The sequence below is a fragment of the Stegodyphus dumicola genome, chromosome 8, assembly GCF_044657685.1.
Source record: "Stegodyphus dumicola isolate Sdum_Otavi_A_Nest chromosome 8, ASM4465768v1".
Classification (NCBI taxonomy): Eukaryota; Metazoa; Arthropoda; class Arachnida; order Araneae; family Eresidae; genus Stegodyphus; species Stegodyphus dumicola.
In genome coordinates, this window is record NC_140775.1 from 163,730,562 (window position 1) to 163,747,542 (window position 16,981).

At 33.0% G+C, this 16,981-nt stretch overlaps 1 protein-coding gene across 2 annotated transcripts in view; it reads right to left on the minus strand.

Moving 5' to 3' along the window:
- Positions 1-695: 695 nt before the first annotated feature.
- Positions 696-16,981, minus strand: part of LOC118185574 (serine protease 33-like) — a 157,920-nt gene continuing 141,634 nt past the window's right edge. For both annotated transcript variants that reach the window (XM_085822681.1, XM_085822682.1), the window contains 3 exons: positions 12,728-13,008; positions 7,372-7,529; positions 696-2,260 (listed from right to left, as the gene is read on the minus strand). In XM_085822681.1, the coding sequence (XP_085678807.1) occupies positions 2,105-2,260; positions 7,372-7,529; positions 12,728-13,008 (595 nt within the window). In that variant the 3' untranslated portion in view covers positions 696-2,104. The remainder of the gene's footprint in view (positions 2,261-7,371; positions 7,530-12,727; positions 13,009-16,981) is intronic.

The window sequence follows — 16,981 nt, forward strand, 5'->3', positions numbered from 1 at the left end:
TAACAACAGGCCTTATACATTTAAATTAGGGGTTAGTCAGATGAAAGTTTTATTACTGTTTTCTTTTGGGCAAATGTTGGGCGCAGGAAAGACAAAACAATGTTATGACTAATGTTTGACTTAAAGCAAAAAAAAAAAAAAAAGAAAAAAAAAAGAAAAAAAAAAAAAAAAAAGAAAAAAAAATCTACAAGATGGAAAACTTAAATTCATATTATGAAATCACTCCTACCAAAAATGGGTTAGGACTCATTTCTGCGGCAACAAACATCTACTATATACATATTATTGGAGGTGGTCTTTTGGCAAACAAACAATACCCCGTCTATCGTTTCCACCTTTGGATTTTCCTATGCTCAGATCCACAAATGGAAGCACAAATGGAAACAGTCGGACTTCGAAAGTTGTCGAAGTGAAGATGTATTTTCTTCATGGTTTTTTAGCTAGTTAGAAGCCCTTAACAGGAAAGTGTTGGGGTGGTGTATCTTCTGAATCGTTATCTTAATATCTATTAAGAACATGTCAAATATAAACAAACCACTTTTGAAATTATAGTGAGTAAATTCTACTTATTTATCCAACAACCCTTATATCATACATTCAAGTACTTTTAACACCGGTATTTAAAACAAAGTCTACCGTTCTGTGTATGTCTGAATTTAAAACAAATATCGAAATAACACAAAGAAACAAACAAATTTCAATGTCATCAAATAATTTAATATCTAAAATATGATTTACATAATTTGTATCAAGATGTAAGGAATGACAATTGGAACGATACACTTTCACTCTTTTTATAATACACATATATACACTGAAACAACACATTAAAAAATGAACGCCCTGTGTTATGGAGTTTGGAAAAATATAAATTTGTAAAATTATCTGAAAAGAAAGAAGTAAAAGAGGAATTTATCTTGAAAAATTATGACATGTAAAAATCCTATTTTAGGAACAAAAATATTTGTAACATTTCATTGGAAGATTTAAATGACAGTAATTAAGGACGTAAATGATTTTAAAAGTTAAAAATGGAATACAAAGTTTCGTTAAACTTTATTTACACTTTAAAAGTCTTTTATCTGACTGGGTTATGTTTGTCATAATGATGCATGATGATTTTTGTTTTTAATTTTTAATATGAAGGATGAAAAGTATTCAGCAAATGACAAACATTGGCTCCCATTTTTAAAAAGTCAAAAGAAATTTTATGATTGTCGAATACTTGATTATATTTTCCTATAAAATATTTTAATTCTCATAAATTGTTCCAAAAAGCTTTCTGATTTTACTTTTATAACCGAAACTACACCAGGGGAAAATATCTTTGAGAAATTCGTTTCATTAACAAACAGTGAAAGTGGCTAATGAAAAATTTAAATTGCTCTTTGAATTTGCAAAAAATTTACATATTTTTTAATTTTGCTTTCTGAATTTCAAAAGTTACTCTCAACATTTTGAAAACTGAATGATAAAAAGAAAAAGGCAAGGCTTATAATGAAGGAAAAAGATAGATAGAATTTCATTATAAATTTGTTCATTTAGACAAAAACTTCCTCTAAAGTACCGTAACAAGAGAACTGTTACAACGTTTAGCTTGTAACTACTTCAGAATTTTTTTTTAAGTTTTAAGTACATCGTTTGGTAACTTCTAAGTCTTCTTCAGCCTGGGAAAATAATTCTTCTAAGAATAATTTTAAAGAGTTTTCTAAATTTGTGAGTTCTAAGAATCTAATGCATTCATTATTCAATTTATCAACGGAAACTCATTCCAGTTCCACATATATGGATACAAGCCATTTTCCAATTAGAAGCTATACATCTGAGAATATGACATGTGACGCCACCTTTTGACTAAAACCATGACTAGCTGCAGCATGACGAACGATTACGATTAAACTATTCGCAGAGGAGAATGTTACCTCGTGTACTAGTTGTGATTAGCGAGATAGAACACTTTTCTGAGTATTGTAAATCGATCATTGTGATTTCTTAATGTCACACTTTCATTCACTATTTCGTACTAATCTGATGCCGCAGCTGTAGATATGCAAATCATCGTGTTATCTTGTCGCGAAATCTTTGACTAGCCAATAAACATCTATCAATGCATGGCTGATGATACCCAATCAGAAGAACTGGATACTTTGTGGTATATGCCGGGCTGGTACTGTTTTGCACATGAGTAACCGGCGGAAACGATACCAATAAGGTACCACACATTGTTGTCTTCCATCATAAGCGGCCCACCCGAATCACCCTGAAATAAAAAAGAGAAATATTTATATTACACAGTCTTATAGTTTTGAAATAAATTTCAATTCAAAAATGAAATGAATATGTACTAGAACTCCAGATATTTGGACAATCGTATTTCTTGGAGTTTAAGTCGTTATAAATTAAAAAATTTAATAATGATTTCTATTAGGAGGTATCCCAAAATAATTAGAATGATTTTTATGCAATTACATTATGCTTTAGATTTATATACACTAGTTTCCAGATGTTCAGCAACAGGCGGAAAACTGATGATAACTCAAGAAATATGAAACCAAATCGCCTAAAGTTTGGTGATAATATTTATTATATCACTTGTTACGTTTTTTCTTTTCTGACACCAGTTGTTACATTATTTTATTCTGTTACGTTCGTAAGGGGTTCGTATGGATTTGGAATGAATAATGATGACCTTACTTGATGAAGTATCGAAAAACACTTTATTAGCCGGTATTAATCAGGACAGCTCCAAAACCTTGTTTACAGTCGTCGAACTGTTATATACACGCTGGCATGATCAGCGACACAGCTTTCACACTATCAGGCTATCACGGTGGAGACAGCTTCACTGCAAAGCACCAGAGTACAACTCCCGACTCTGCTCGGTCGTTCTGGGAACTCCACGTACTCTCGAGACTCTCCACGCTACAACTCGCGATGCACTCAACGACACGCAGAGCACAGCTCCTGACTCTTCGGTTCAGTCGTTAACGGAGCTCAACGCGCTCTCTCGACGATGCACTAACCGTGATACACTACGAGACTCTTTCGGTGCACTCGACGATCCACCGATCCCCTCCGCACTCGCTGCCCGGCTGTCAACTCGCTCGAGACTCATTATCTCGCCCTCTAGACGAGGCACACACACACTAACTGACTGCAGACCAGCAGGGTTTATATAGCTTTCGGCTTGTGTTCGAGAACATTCTGGGCTAAACCGGTAAGAATTCGTTCCAGAAGGTTCTCCATCCGTCCATGGCATATCGCCAATTTTGTCGCCAAATGGACGATTTCTCGCCAAATGTGGCAACCCTGCCTCCTTTGCCATTTTATGGCAACCCTAAACTGCTTTGCGAGGAAGCTATCTTACCGCATCTGTACATTTCGTAACAATATTTATTATACCAAGAGAGCTTAACACAAGAAACTTTAAACTGCGTTCTCGTGTTTTAGTTGAACAGTGGTTAGTTACCATACGGAATAAAAATGCTTTTATCTCTAGCGCGAGAGACAGATTCGTTTGGGGAAATTCTAACGATATGCTGTTGTTAAATATTTTATGATTTTTCGCCTTAATTATCTTTTACGTGAAGCAAGTGCGAAGAAATGTTGTTTAATAAATGAACATGTTGTTTAATAAGTTAACACAGCTGTTAATAATAAAAATATTTTAAAAAATTGTAAGCCATCTTACTAAGAAAACTGAACCTTGATATTATGAACTGAAGAAAGACTGAAAAAAGCGGAAAAAAATATATGGCTACATTTAACATTGCACTGGAAATTCTAAATACGCCATGCACAGTTCAACGGAAAAATTACAAAAATTTCAAAAACAGCATAGCAGTATATGTTCAGAATTCCAGATGCAACGCTAAGTGTTTAACATTTTTCTTTTTCTTTTTTCTTTTTTTTTTTTTTTCAGTCTTCTTTGAATTTATTACATCAATGTTCAGGCTTCAGTTTTTCTTAGTAAGATGCCTTACAAAACACTTTTTTGGCATTATATTACTAATGTTTCATATGTTAAATTTATTTATTAAATACCATGTTCTTCGCATTTACGTAACATAAAATTCGATTCAACAACAAAATAACCAAATATTTAAAAACAGGATATCTTTAGAATTTCCGATAAACAGTCTCGCGCGCTGGAGATAAAAAATGTTTTTCTTCGTATGGTATTACCATTGCTGGCTTTGAAATCATTGATTTTGTTAATCAAAAATTGGTTAAAGTTTTACAAAATATGACATAGATAATAAAACACATTCCAAGTTCAAAGTTCGTGCTCCCAGGTACGCATGTTCGGGTGGAGTATTACGCTATTCAAAATCTGATGGTTCTAGGTACTATCTTTTCTTAACAGTGTTAGAAACATACATACATTCATGCAGATTCTTCATTATTTAATTTCTTAACAACAAAGTTTTAACAAAATAAAACAAAGTTTTGTTTTTATCTAGTATAAATAAAAAAAAGGTCTTTTGCCAGAAGTGACCTAACAGATTTCGTCCCTTTTTCTGTTTCTGTAAAGATTTTTTTACAGAAAAAAATAATTGTAAAACTTACATTTATAAATTAGGATGCAGTCACTGCTAAAATGGATAAATTGCTAATAACCATCTTCTTGCAAGCGGGTTTCGTAGGCTGATAAATCGTAAAAAGTTAATGTTCGTTGAAATATAATGTTAAAAATATAAAATGGTCAGCAATAATTCACCATTTTATTTCTTTTTTCCCTTCTGTTGCAGAAAAAGTTATATTCAATTAACAATTTTAATTTTGTTATTTAGGCCAAAGGCACAATTTATTTAGAAGGGTTATTAATTTCGTTTTGGTATTTTGCGTTGGTTCACTATAAATGTCGGTTCACTTTTCAAACTGTTGCCACCAAATATTAGAGCAGTGCATTATATTTAAAGAAATTAAATAATGAAGAATCTGCATAAACGTATGTATGTTTCACGCAATGTAATAAAACAACGATTCCTAGAGCCATCAAATTTTGATTAATGTACGTTTTCACTCGAATATGGGCATCCGGAAGCCTAAATTTGGAATTTGTTTTATTATCTATTTCAGATTTTGTAAAACTTTAAGGAATTTTTGATTTACAAACTCAACGATTTCAAAGCGAGCAATGGCAACACTGTACGAAAAAAAAAAAAAAAAAAAAAACATTTCTGTCTGCATCACGCGAGGCTGTGTATCGGAAATTCTAGGGATATGCTCTTTTTAAAGATTTTGTGATATTGCTGTTGTATTGAATTTTATGGTTTAAGTCCAAAGAACACGATATTAAAAAATAATAAAATGAGCAATTTAATATATACGCAATTATTTTTTAATTATACAAATTATTCAACAAATTAAATTAAAAACTTTAAATAAATAAACAATAAGCTTCATTTTATATAACTGTGAAAAGGAAATTAAAAAAAATAAGCTTTATCCAGTATCCTGAGTTCCCTGTATCATAGCTAGAAGTTCTACCGTAACTACTATTATAGAACCTACTATTAACTGGAGCCCCATATGGTGCTACTTGCATAATTTATTTCCGTACTTATGTATCAACCCACCGACCGGTCAAGTAGCGCAATTTAGGGTCAATTAGAAATGATCGTGTCCTTTAGAATTCCGCAACAGCGATTGGCGACCGTTGCCGAAATTCCCGCCTTTATTTCTATTCAAGTTCGTTAAACTAACCACATTATTTTTACTTCCTTGTACGAAGTAAAAAGGAAATATTGTAATCGCGAAAAGTTTCAGGCATCATATTTCAACGAAAATATCCAAAAATTGACCGCTATCGAATGCAATTTAACGATGTTTTTGCGTGGTACCTGTACGTAAGAACAGAATAAAATACTCTTTTCCTCCAAAAAAATTATAAAACTGCTTTAAAATGAATTCTGAAGAGAATTTTTCGTGGCGTCTGTACGAACGTATGAAAGTACGTATCTCGCATAACTCAAAAACGAGTAGCCTCTGAGCGTTGAAATTTTGTATATAGGACTGCTATAACATGTAGATGTGCACCTCGTATTTTTGTTGCAATCGGCCGCACCAAATGTACCTGGCTCAGTGATCTCAGTTTTTTTACTCTTATATGTTTGTAAATAGTAATTTTTTTGCTTTAAAACTGATTAAATTATGTTGTTATTTTCTTCCGGTTAAGCTTATTATCCTTTTAGTAAATCTGTATGCAATATTTTTAGAATTATCAACAATTTTAAAGTTGTTTAAATGCCGCTAAGCCTAATATTTTTTTTTATGGCGGCCATTGCTTGTTTACATTTGAAACAGCAGGATAGTGGATTTGTTGCCAATCTAGAGAAACTTAGCTTCGCAAGAACAAAGGTAACGCCTTCATTTATTATTTAAATCATGCTTAATCCTTTCTGGAATTTTTTCGAGGAAATAAGCGTTTAAGATTTACTTCGTAATTTTTAATACAGATATTTTGAGTTTTTATGTATTTTTGCCTTGTCGCAAAGTGAGAACTGAATTAATTGAATGAGAAATACTCAATCGTCTGTGTAAAACTGTTTCTTTTTTGTTTTGTTTGCTTAATTTCTTTTATACATCGTCCTAGCTTTGTTATAGTATTTGAATAGAACATGTGGCAACGATTAGATAATTCTTTAAATGATATAAGTTTTTTGCATCCTGAGTTATAATATGAACGAAATATATAATACTGTTAAGTGAACCTAGCGCCAGAGTGTCGCTATGGTAAACAAATAGAGTGAATTTTAAAGAATGCATTTATTCTATTGTGGTTTATGCGCCGTCGGCGAAGTAGATTTAATTCAATCCAATAAGTTTAAATGAAATGCAAGAAACAATGCGTATAATTTAATATTCTGTACAAGGAAGTCATGTGGTGTACACATCAGATTTTTTCATTTAGGACAATACTTCGACGGTTGCCTTTGTGTGTAATTAATTTTGTGGCTGCAATAGAACAGCATTTCTGAACTCATAAATGAAATTCTAGATTCCGGCTGCTCACGAAAGCCCACGAAATTCATCATGGCAATTCGAGCAAGATTGCCTGTCATTGCAAAGAACCTTAAGCACCATACAGGTGATAGTACTGATTTCGGCCGCAATTCTTTCCCTGCCAGCAACCTCTCGAGAGGACTCTCGGCTCATATCCATGCCTTCTTCGGGATTCGAACCCGGGGCTTCGGTATCGCAGTAGGCTTCCCTAACCAGTACACCCTCTGGGCGGCCTCTCAAATTGGTTTTTCACTGAAGCGAAACATTTAGTAATTCAAAGCAGCCTGATTAGAAATGTTTACAGTTCATTTGGTTAATGCCTAGAGGCGGCAATTAGGAAAATAATATTTCAGAAAATGTTACCTGACAAGCGTCTCTTCCTCCATACTCATAGCCTGCGCACATCATTTCATCATGAATCCGGATATTGATACCTTGCTTCCTGTGCCATGTTTCACATACTTTGTTGTTGATGACAGGAACAGCCACGTATTGTAAAACTTTTGGACGCAACTTAGAGCCTATTGAGAAATTAAAATATTGGTTTATATTTAGAATGCGAACAGATAGTAATAAAGTAATAAATTTACTAGCAGCATAAGTACTGAGATTTTTTTCCTAGTTGTACATCTTACTGTTTTTTTACTGAAAGCAGATAAAATATTTTTTGAACATTTCTCGGGAATAATACCCTAAATTGTATTAAACACTTTCGTACCTTTCTGTTAACGACGCGCCAGTCGCCAAGCGGGCGCCGAAGCGCCAGTATGATAACCAGTTTATATTGCGTCATCAATATCTGTGCAGTGTTTACTGTTACGCAATGGCCTAGGGTCAGCGCCAACTAAATTTATGCAATTCTCTAATTTTTTTAAAGCGAAAGCAGATCGCTGTGTACATATATGCGGATTTGCGCACATTAAATATTATAAGTACAGTAAGACCCCGCTTAACGCGGGGGATACGCTCCATCAAAGTAGAGCGTAATGCGAAACAGCGCTAAACGAGGCTATCTTAACATGTAAATAATGGGGTTAGGGGAAGATGGATAGAAAATTGGTTAGATATTAAATTTAATAATGTTATTTTTAATAAAAATAAAACCAAATATTTAATTCTTACAAAAATAAAAACAATATAATCGGATATGCTTATAAAAACAAATAAAATTCTCAGTCAGATCATTCAGTCTGTTCTGTGTTTTCAATTTTCTGCCTTTTTGTCAAGAAGACATCTAATGTAGTTTGCGTTTTTCTTTTACATTCTGTTAGAAGTTGTTTATAAGATAAAGCATCTATAACACCCCGTCTTGCTTTCGAACTCCTGTCAAAATTTGGATCATTTTTAACAAATTAGTTCACAATTTCAGTTATAGTGGTCAAACTCCTTTTTACAAACGCCATCGAAAGTTCTTTTTGCTCTTCTTCGAAATCACTATTGTCAATATTTTTGTTTTCTTCTTGCTCAGTTAATTCCTTGAGCTCATCATTAGAAAGACTAGCTGCTGTTTCTTGAACTATTTCTTCGATCTCTTCCACATTTACCTCATCTAAGCCGATTTGTTTCGCTAATTCCACTATTTCTCTCATTATTTCATCCATATCGAGAGTTTCCAATGTTTTCGGTCTTACTTAAATCTGGCCAAATGTTCTTCCACACTACTTTCAAAGATCTTTCTCTTATCTCATTCCAAGAAAGATTTAGGTTTTCTACAGCATTCATGATATTGTAGTTTTTCCAAAATTCTCTTATTGATTGCTTCCCGTCTCCGCCTGTTTTTTCAAACATCTGCTTAAATGTTCGCCGCAAGTAATAAGCCTTAAAATTGGATATAACGCCTTGGTCCATTGGTTGGATTTAAGGCAGTTATGTTAGAAGGCAAGAAAACCACTTCGACTGGAATGCATGTTGTTAAGTCTGATAAATTTGTTGGGTGGCTTGGAGCATTATCAATTAATAGTAGTGCTCCTTGTTCAAGTTTTTACTTCCTTGTACGATGTAAAAAGGAAGTATTATTGTAATTGCGAAAAGTTTCAGGCAGCATATTTCAACGAAAATATACATTTTGACCACTATCGAATGCAATTTAACGATGTTTTTGCGTGATATCTGTACGTAAGGACAGAATAAAATACTCTTTTCCTTCAAAATATTATAAAATTGCTTTAAAATTAATTCTGAAGAGAATTTTTCGTGGCGTCTGTGCGAACGTATGTACGTACGTACGTACGTTCGTGCGTACGTACGTATCTCCCATAACTCAAAAACGAGTAGCCTCAGAACGTTGAAATTTTGTATATAGGACTGCTATAACATGTAGATGTGCACCTCGTATTTTTGTTGCAATCGGCCGCACCAAATGTATATAAATATATTTATATATATATCCACTCTATTACCCGGCTCAGTAACCTCAGTTTCTTTACTCTTATATGTTTGTAAATTGTACATTTTTTTCTTTAAAAATGCTTGAATTATATTGTTTTTATCTTCCGGTTAAGGATTTTATGCCTTTAGTAAATCTGTGTGCAATATTTTTAGAATTATCAGCAAAGTTGTTTAATTGCCGCTAAGCCTGTTTTAATGGCGGCTGTTGATGTTTACATTTGAAACAGGAGACTAGTGGATTTGTTGCCAATCTAGAGAAACTTAGCTTCGCAAAAACAAAGATAACGCATTCATTTATTATTGCCAATTAAATCATGCTTAATTCTTTCTGGATATTTTTCGAGGAAATAAGCGTTTGAAATTTACTTCGTAATTAATATAGATATTTTGAGTTTTTATGTATTTTTGCCTTCTGGCGAAGTGAGAACGGAATTAATTAAATGAGAAATACTCAATCGTCTGTGCAAAACTGTTTCCTTTTTTTGTTTTGTTTGCTTAATTTCTTTTATACATAGTTCTAGCTTTATTATAGTATTTGAATAGAACATGTGGCAACGATTAGATAATTCTTTAAATGATATACATTTTGTGCATTCTGAGTTATAATATGAATGAAATATAATACTGTTAAGTAAACCTAGCGCCAGAGTGTCGCTATGGTAAACAAAGTGAATTTTAAAGAATGCATTTATTCTATTGTGGTTTATGCGCTGTCGGCGAAGTAGGTTTAATTCAATCTAATAAGTTTAAATAAAGTGCAAGAAAAAATGCGTATAATTTAATATTCCGTAAAAGGAAGTCATGTGGTGTACAGATCAGATTTTTTAATTTTGCAATAACGTTTAACAGACGGGCGGAAATGTTCAGCGAACCAATCCTGGAAAATTTTTAAATCATGCTTAATTCTTTCTGGAATTTTTTCGAGGAAATAAGCGTTTGAAATTTACTTCGTAATTTTTAATATAGATATTTTGAGTTTTTATGTATTTTTGCCTTCTCGCGAAGTGAGAACTGAATTAATTAAATGAGAAATACTAAACCGTCTGTGAAAAACTGTTTCTTTTTTGTTTTATTTACTTAATTTCTTTTATACATAGTTCTAATTTTTTATAGTTTTTGAATAGAACATGTGGCAACGATTAGATAATTCTTTAAATGATATAGTTATCCATAATTTTTATTAGACTCCCAAATTACAGGTAAAGTTGATTTAGATATGCCTTTCATCGCTCTTGGGTTTTTGGAGTGGTTTTAATTTGAAATCTTCGCTTGCGTTACCACCCAGTAGAAGTGTTAAGCGATCTTTTGCAGCTTTAAAAGCTCCAGTGAAAGATTATTTCACAACATAAAGATTACAGGTTTGAAAGATCTTTCGATGTTTAAATTTATTAAACCATCCTCGACTAGCAAGGAAAGTTTCACTTATGTCACTTGACTCAGCCTGAATGTAATTAAAAATTCTTCTAGCTTTTTCCATTATAATAGATTGGCTTAATGGCATATTGCGTTCAATTTCGTCGTCAATCCATATAGACAGTAGTTTTTCCATTTCCTCTATAATGTTATTTCTAGAACGGGTAATTCCAGTTGCAGAGCTTGACGTAGTTGCAGTTGCCGATGACAGCATTTTTTCCTTTATTCTTAAGAATTGTCTTTATTGTTGAAGTTGCCAAATTCAATGCAGCACTAATTTCAGATTGACGTTCACCAGAATCTAATCTTCTAATCACTTGCATTTGAGTTTCCAGTGAAATACTTTTTCTGGTTGCTTTCTTTTCTTGTTTTTTTTTTTTATTATCACCCATGATAAAAACTAAAGATCATAATATTTGTCACTGTAATAATCGTTATGGTATTATATAAATTTATACTTACAATCCTATAATGGAAGAGAAAATATTTATTTGATACGTGTTATCCTATAATGGAAGAGATCCATACTCTACATTTTCTTAGTTTTAAAAGCAAGTTATATCATATCAACAAATGTTTCAAATGATAAAAATGCGTCCGTACAGCACCGCACCGCACCAAACAAGAAACACAACCACACTGTTTCGGATATGTTATTTGGAAACCTAGCGCTGCGCACAATTTCGGGGAATCCGCGTAGTACTGCGAGCAATTTTGGGGAATCCCCGGGTTGAAATAAAAGAGCGCTAAACCGAAACAGCGCTAAACGAAACAGCGTTAAGCGGGGTCTTACTGTATTATATTTTACGATACATTACTGTTATTACGCATTCATGTTTTTCCCTAAAACGTTATGCATCGTTATAATTATCGCCATTTGCTTAGATTTTGTGCCAACTTTTATGTTTGGCTCTAAATGGCGCCCCGTTGACAGAAAAAATCTTAATTTACTGAAAATGTAACAGTTTTTGAAGAAACAGAATAAATTATCTGAATTTGCAGGTGCATGGGAGAAGCAAAAATAGAATCCATTTCTATATCATATTAAAAGGGGATATTTACTTTGAACCAAAAAAGGCTTTATCTTAGAAAGTCCTCTACGAAGTCATTCCTTCTTTAGGTAGATAACAGTTGTGTGCTTTGCATTATTCACAATTAGCCTAAGAGATATATGCCTTATATTTAGAAACATTTTACCACATTGAAACTGAAATGATGACGAAGAAATGTTTTCTAGCTGGAAGTATAAAGGTCGCATCCATATTCTTCCAAAGAAAATAATTATTTGATACGTGTTATCCTATAATGGAAGAGATCCATACTCTACATTTTCTTAGTTTTAAAAGCAAGTTATATCATATTAGGGATCAAATGCTATTACTGTTCTAACCTCCATAAATTTCTGACTGATCCTATAGTCAGAATATGATCGCTAAGTTTTGCGCTAACATTTTAACCACGGACCGTAAGATTAGTTTGGTTTGTTTTATTTGCTTATGGCAAAGCTTTCAAGGGCTATCTGCCTAAGAGGAGGGCTGACTTCATGGAGGACTTTCTAAAGGAAATTGACTCGTATACACGTTACACATGGGGAAAAACATGAAAACGTCCATACATCCAGCCCGTTCGCCGGGATTCGAACCCCTTATCGAACTACCAGTGTTCAGCGACTCGGCCACTTGTGATGCCCACGTACCGTAACAACCAGTTAAAAAATATCTGGCAAATCTTTCGTAAGAATGCTTTTGAGAAGAACATTTTAAGAGAAATTGTCTCATATTTACATTAAACATGAGAAGATAAGAAATTAATTCCTGCGTTATATAGGCGAATTATGACTTGGGAATGGCTCAGGCTTATAAAGAAACCTTTAATTACATCATACTATCTTCAGGTTAATTTAACTGCCACCGCTTACCTGGTTCTAATGCACCCCATCCAGCAGCGTATGCGGTCCTGCCCAGGAAATCGGCTCCTTTCCGAGGTATGCAAATAGGTCTGATATTTTCTCTGTAAGGGGCAGGACGGTCGAGCACCACAACGGCCACATCGAAGCGGTCAGCCTGAGGCGTGAATCGAAAGTTAGGATGAAGCCGCACCTCAGAGACTCCAAATACCTCAGCGGGAAGACTCTCCACATTGGAATGCAGGACATAATCGCCAAGTGTCACTCGGATATTTCCAGGTTTGTGTTGAGATCTGAAAATAACTAGATGCTGTACTAAATCAAAGAAGAATCCCTGAAATTGCACATACTTACTGAACTTCTTTACATAGGACCTTTCATAAAGGTAGCACGATTAAATATCTCTTGAACACTAAGACTATGATTCAACTTCATGAAATAAATAAAATAATGTGTGTGTGTGTGTGTGTGATTATGGCAAAGCCTCGAGGCTATCTGCCTAAATGGAGGGATGCCTTCGTGGAGGACTTTCTAAGGGGAACTGACTCGTATACACGTTACACATGGGGAAAACCACGAAAACACCCATGCAGCCAGCCCGTTCGCGGGATTCGAACCTCGGACCGAACTACCAGTGTTCAGCGTCTTTACCGCTCGGCCACTGGTGGGCTAATAAATAAAATAAAGTGGAAGATACCGCATATTATCCCGTCGACTGTTGGCGAATATTTCGGTAACGGTCTCCAATCGTCTGTCATTACTGCGGAATTCTAAAGCAGACAGTCGTTCGTAATTGGCGCTAAATCGCTCTCCTTGGGCGGTCGACGGGATAATACATAAGTACCAAGTGGAATTTCACTGTACTACGATTTTGGCCACGTGACAGAATTAAGTAAAAATATAGGAAACTTTATTTTTTATAGAGGCCTTCTATGAAGATGATTCCAATTAGTAAGCCTTTCTTTGCGCTAGTTTCATGAAACATTCAGTTTTGTGACATGAAAATTCGGTTTGAAAAAATTGTCAGTAACATGTGACTCAAAAGAGAAAAGCGATGATTTCAGGGATCGCATAAAGACAGAATTTTATTAAACATGAAATTTTGAATTTTATGGATTCTATAATTACTCATTTATAAACCAAGCTTACGTTTCTGAAGTGAAAGTCTATTTCAGAAAATTACGCTGGAAATCTTAACATGAAAAGCTACCCTTAGTAGTATTTGTATATGACCTACTAAAAATTTAAATTAATGAATAATTTTGATTATACAATGGTGGAATAGGTTTGTTTGATTTACTCCGATAAAGAAAATATTTTTTCATTTATGTTTTCTCCTACGAAGCCCTTAGAAGAACTTAGAAGATTTCGTATATTTTTACTAAAATGTGTCATAGGACTCTAAATGTAACACAATCTGATAACGTCCCTCATTTGTCTCATTTCTTAAACTAGTCGTTTAAAAGATATTAATTGTGCAAACCTTTTTAAACATTATGTGCAATATTGTTTGTTTTATGAGGAAATGCTTAAAAAACATATGGATCATGCAATGGCGTTTAATAATAAAATATGAATATACTTTTACAGTAACACATGGCACTCATGCGAATATGGGTATCTGGAAAAGTACACACTTTTCTGAAATGTTATATTTATATTTTTGAAATGCTATATTTATATTTCTGAAATGTTATATTTATATTTCTGAAATGTTATATTTATATTTCTGAAAATGTTATATTTCTTATAAATCAAGTACACATGATACGAAGGAATGTTAATTTCAAAATTTTTTTTTTAAAGAAATTATTGTACATTGTACTATCGTCCATATTTCATCATATTCGAATTTTTTTAAACAAAAGAGAATTTCCTAGAAAAAGGTCTTAACTTTTTCATACGCAATTAATAAAAATTTATTTCACTACAAGTTGAAGCAAATTTACACGCGCTTTTAATTCAATTCATAAAAAAACTAAAGCTCGGATTCAAGACTAATTTGAAACTATCATTATAATTTTATTTCTGTACCAACTGATCTCTGAAAGGCAACAGAAAACTATTTACGCTCCTCAAGCAAACTTTATATCACCAACATGGTTAAAGCATTATAGATAATAATAATTATTAGTCTAAAGGGACAATTTGCCCAGAAGGACTATTAATTTCGCTTTGGCATTTTGCGTTAGTTCACTATAAATGCCGGATCGCTTTTCAAATTGTTGCCACCAAATATTAGAGCACTGTATTATATTTAATGAAATTAAATAATGAAGAATCTGTATAAATGTATGTATGTTTCTCTGTTATAAAACAACAATACCTAGAGCCATCAAATTTTGAATATTGAACGTTTCCACCCGAATATGGGTATCTGGAAGACCAAATTTAAAATTTGGTATTTGTTTTATTATCTGTTTCCTATTTCGTAAAACTTTAACGAATTTTTGATTAACAAACTCAACGATTTCAAAGCGAGCAATGGCAACACTGTACGAAAAAAACATTTTTATCTCCAGAGCGCGAGAATGTGTATCGGAAACTCTAAAGCTATGCTAATTTTAAAATTATTTTGCGATATTGCTGTTGAACTGAATTTTATGGTTTAAGTGCGAAGAACATGATATTTAATAAATAAATTACCACGCAAGACGTTAAAGAAACGCCCCTTTGAGCGTAATGTAAAATCTGAAAGCTTTCAGATTTTTTATTAATGCTTATTCTAAATATGATATAATAAAAAAGTGAAGTTAGAGGTACATAACAAAATGAATTGTGTTAAATAGAATAATGCAAATTTATAGTTTTAAAAAATTCTTAGCAACACGAGATGGATGCATTAAAAAGTGTTCTATTATGTCATCAAAGAAGCTTAATGTTGCTTTACGTTTAAATGTGTATACATAAATACCATATAGATTACTATTTTTTGTATTCTGGTTTACTCATTTGTTAATCTCATTGCATCAAAGGAATATTTATTAATTACATATAGATGAACAACCTTTTTTAAATCCATATTCTATTTCACACAATTTAAAATTGTAAAATTTTATTGTTTTCAGATATTAAATACCGTATATTCCGACGTATAACCCGCATTTTTAATAGAAAAAATAAGATCGAAATTTACGGGTTCGCTTTATACGCCGGATATAAAAATGATAGATTAAAAATTTTAAAGTAATGAAAAAAATCAGTGAACAAAAGTTAAATTTTTACCTGTACCGAAATACTGTTAATTTTAAAAGAAATGACACATCTCATAAACTTAAAAATTTTCAATTGTTCATCAATCTTTATATCTTCAGGTTCATAATCGAATTCTGTTTTATCTTCACCATCGCTGTTACTCTGATTCATAAATAAATAATAATCAGCCTTTCCACCTGTCAATAACACCAAACATCCTTGATGTGCAGGATTTTCATTTTCTCTCGAAAACTGAGTGACTTTGCATTTGAAGCCAGAACTATATTGTTTCTTTTGGCCATATTTACTACTAAAAGCAACACTAAATCAACTGTATTTCAACCAATGTAGATTCAATTCACTTGAAAATCACATCTTTAAATGACTATAGAAAGAGAAAACACCTAACTCCTAATTTGGAAAATGTATTTCAAGTCAGAAGGGAATTCTTACCCCAAATTCTGTTCCGTTTTTGTCAGAACCATAGAATAACATTCTTGTGCACACCTATATTAAATACAACCCACCTTCGTTTCAGAATTATTGACTCCCTCAAGCCTTTCCCTCCACACTCGCACTGTTCCCCTTACCGCTTATTAATCCAGCATAAAATTGAGCGAACGCGTGGAAAAAATCTTCGAATGAATGACTTCAAAAGATAAGAGCATCGCGCATGCATCTTTTAGGTTTCTTCATAGAGAAAAGGGTGCGCGTTATATGACGAATGTACCTAAAAATTAATATATGTAGTATGAGATTATAGGTGAACGTTATACACCGGTGCGCGTTATACGACAAATGTACCTAAAAATTAATATATGTAGTATGAGATTATAGGTGAACGTTATACACCGGTGCGCGTTATACGACGAATGTATCTAAAAATTAATATATGTAGTATGAGATTATAGGTGAACGTTATACACCGGTGCGCGTTATACGCCGCAGTATACGGTACGTGAATATAAATTTATAAATTAAATTTCTTTCATTTAAGTCCCAGTCTGATTACCAATATTAATTGATTAAGAAAATTCAATGTTTATTTGGGCTATTCGAAACTAAAAAGAG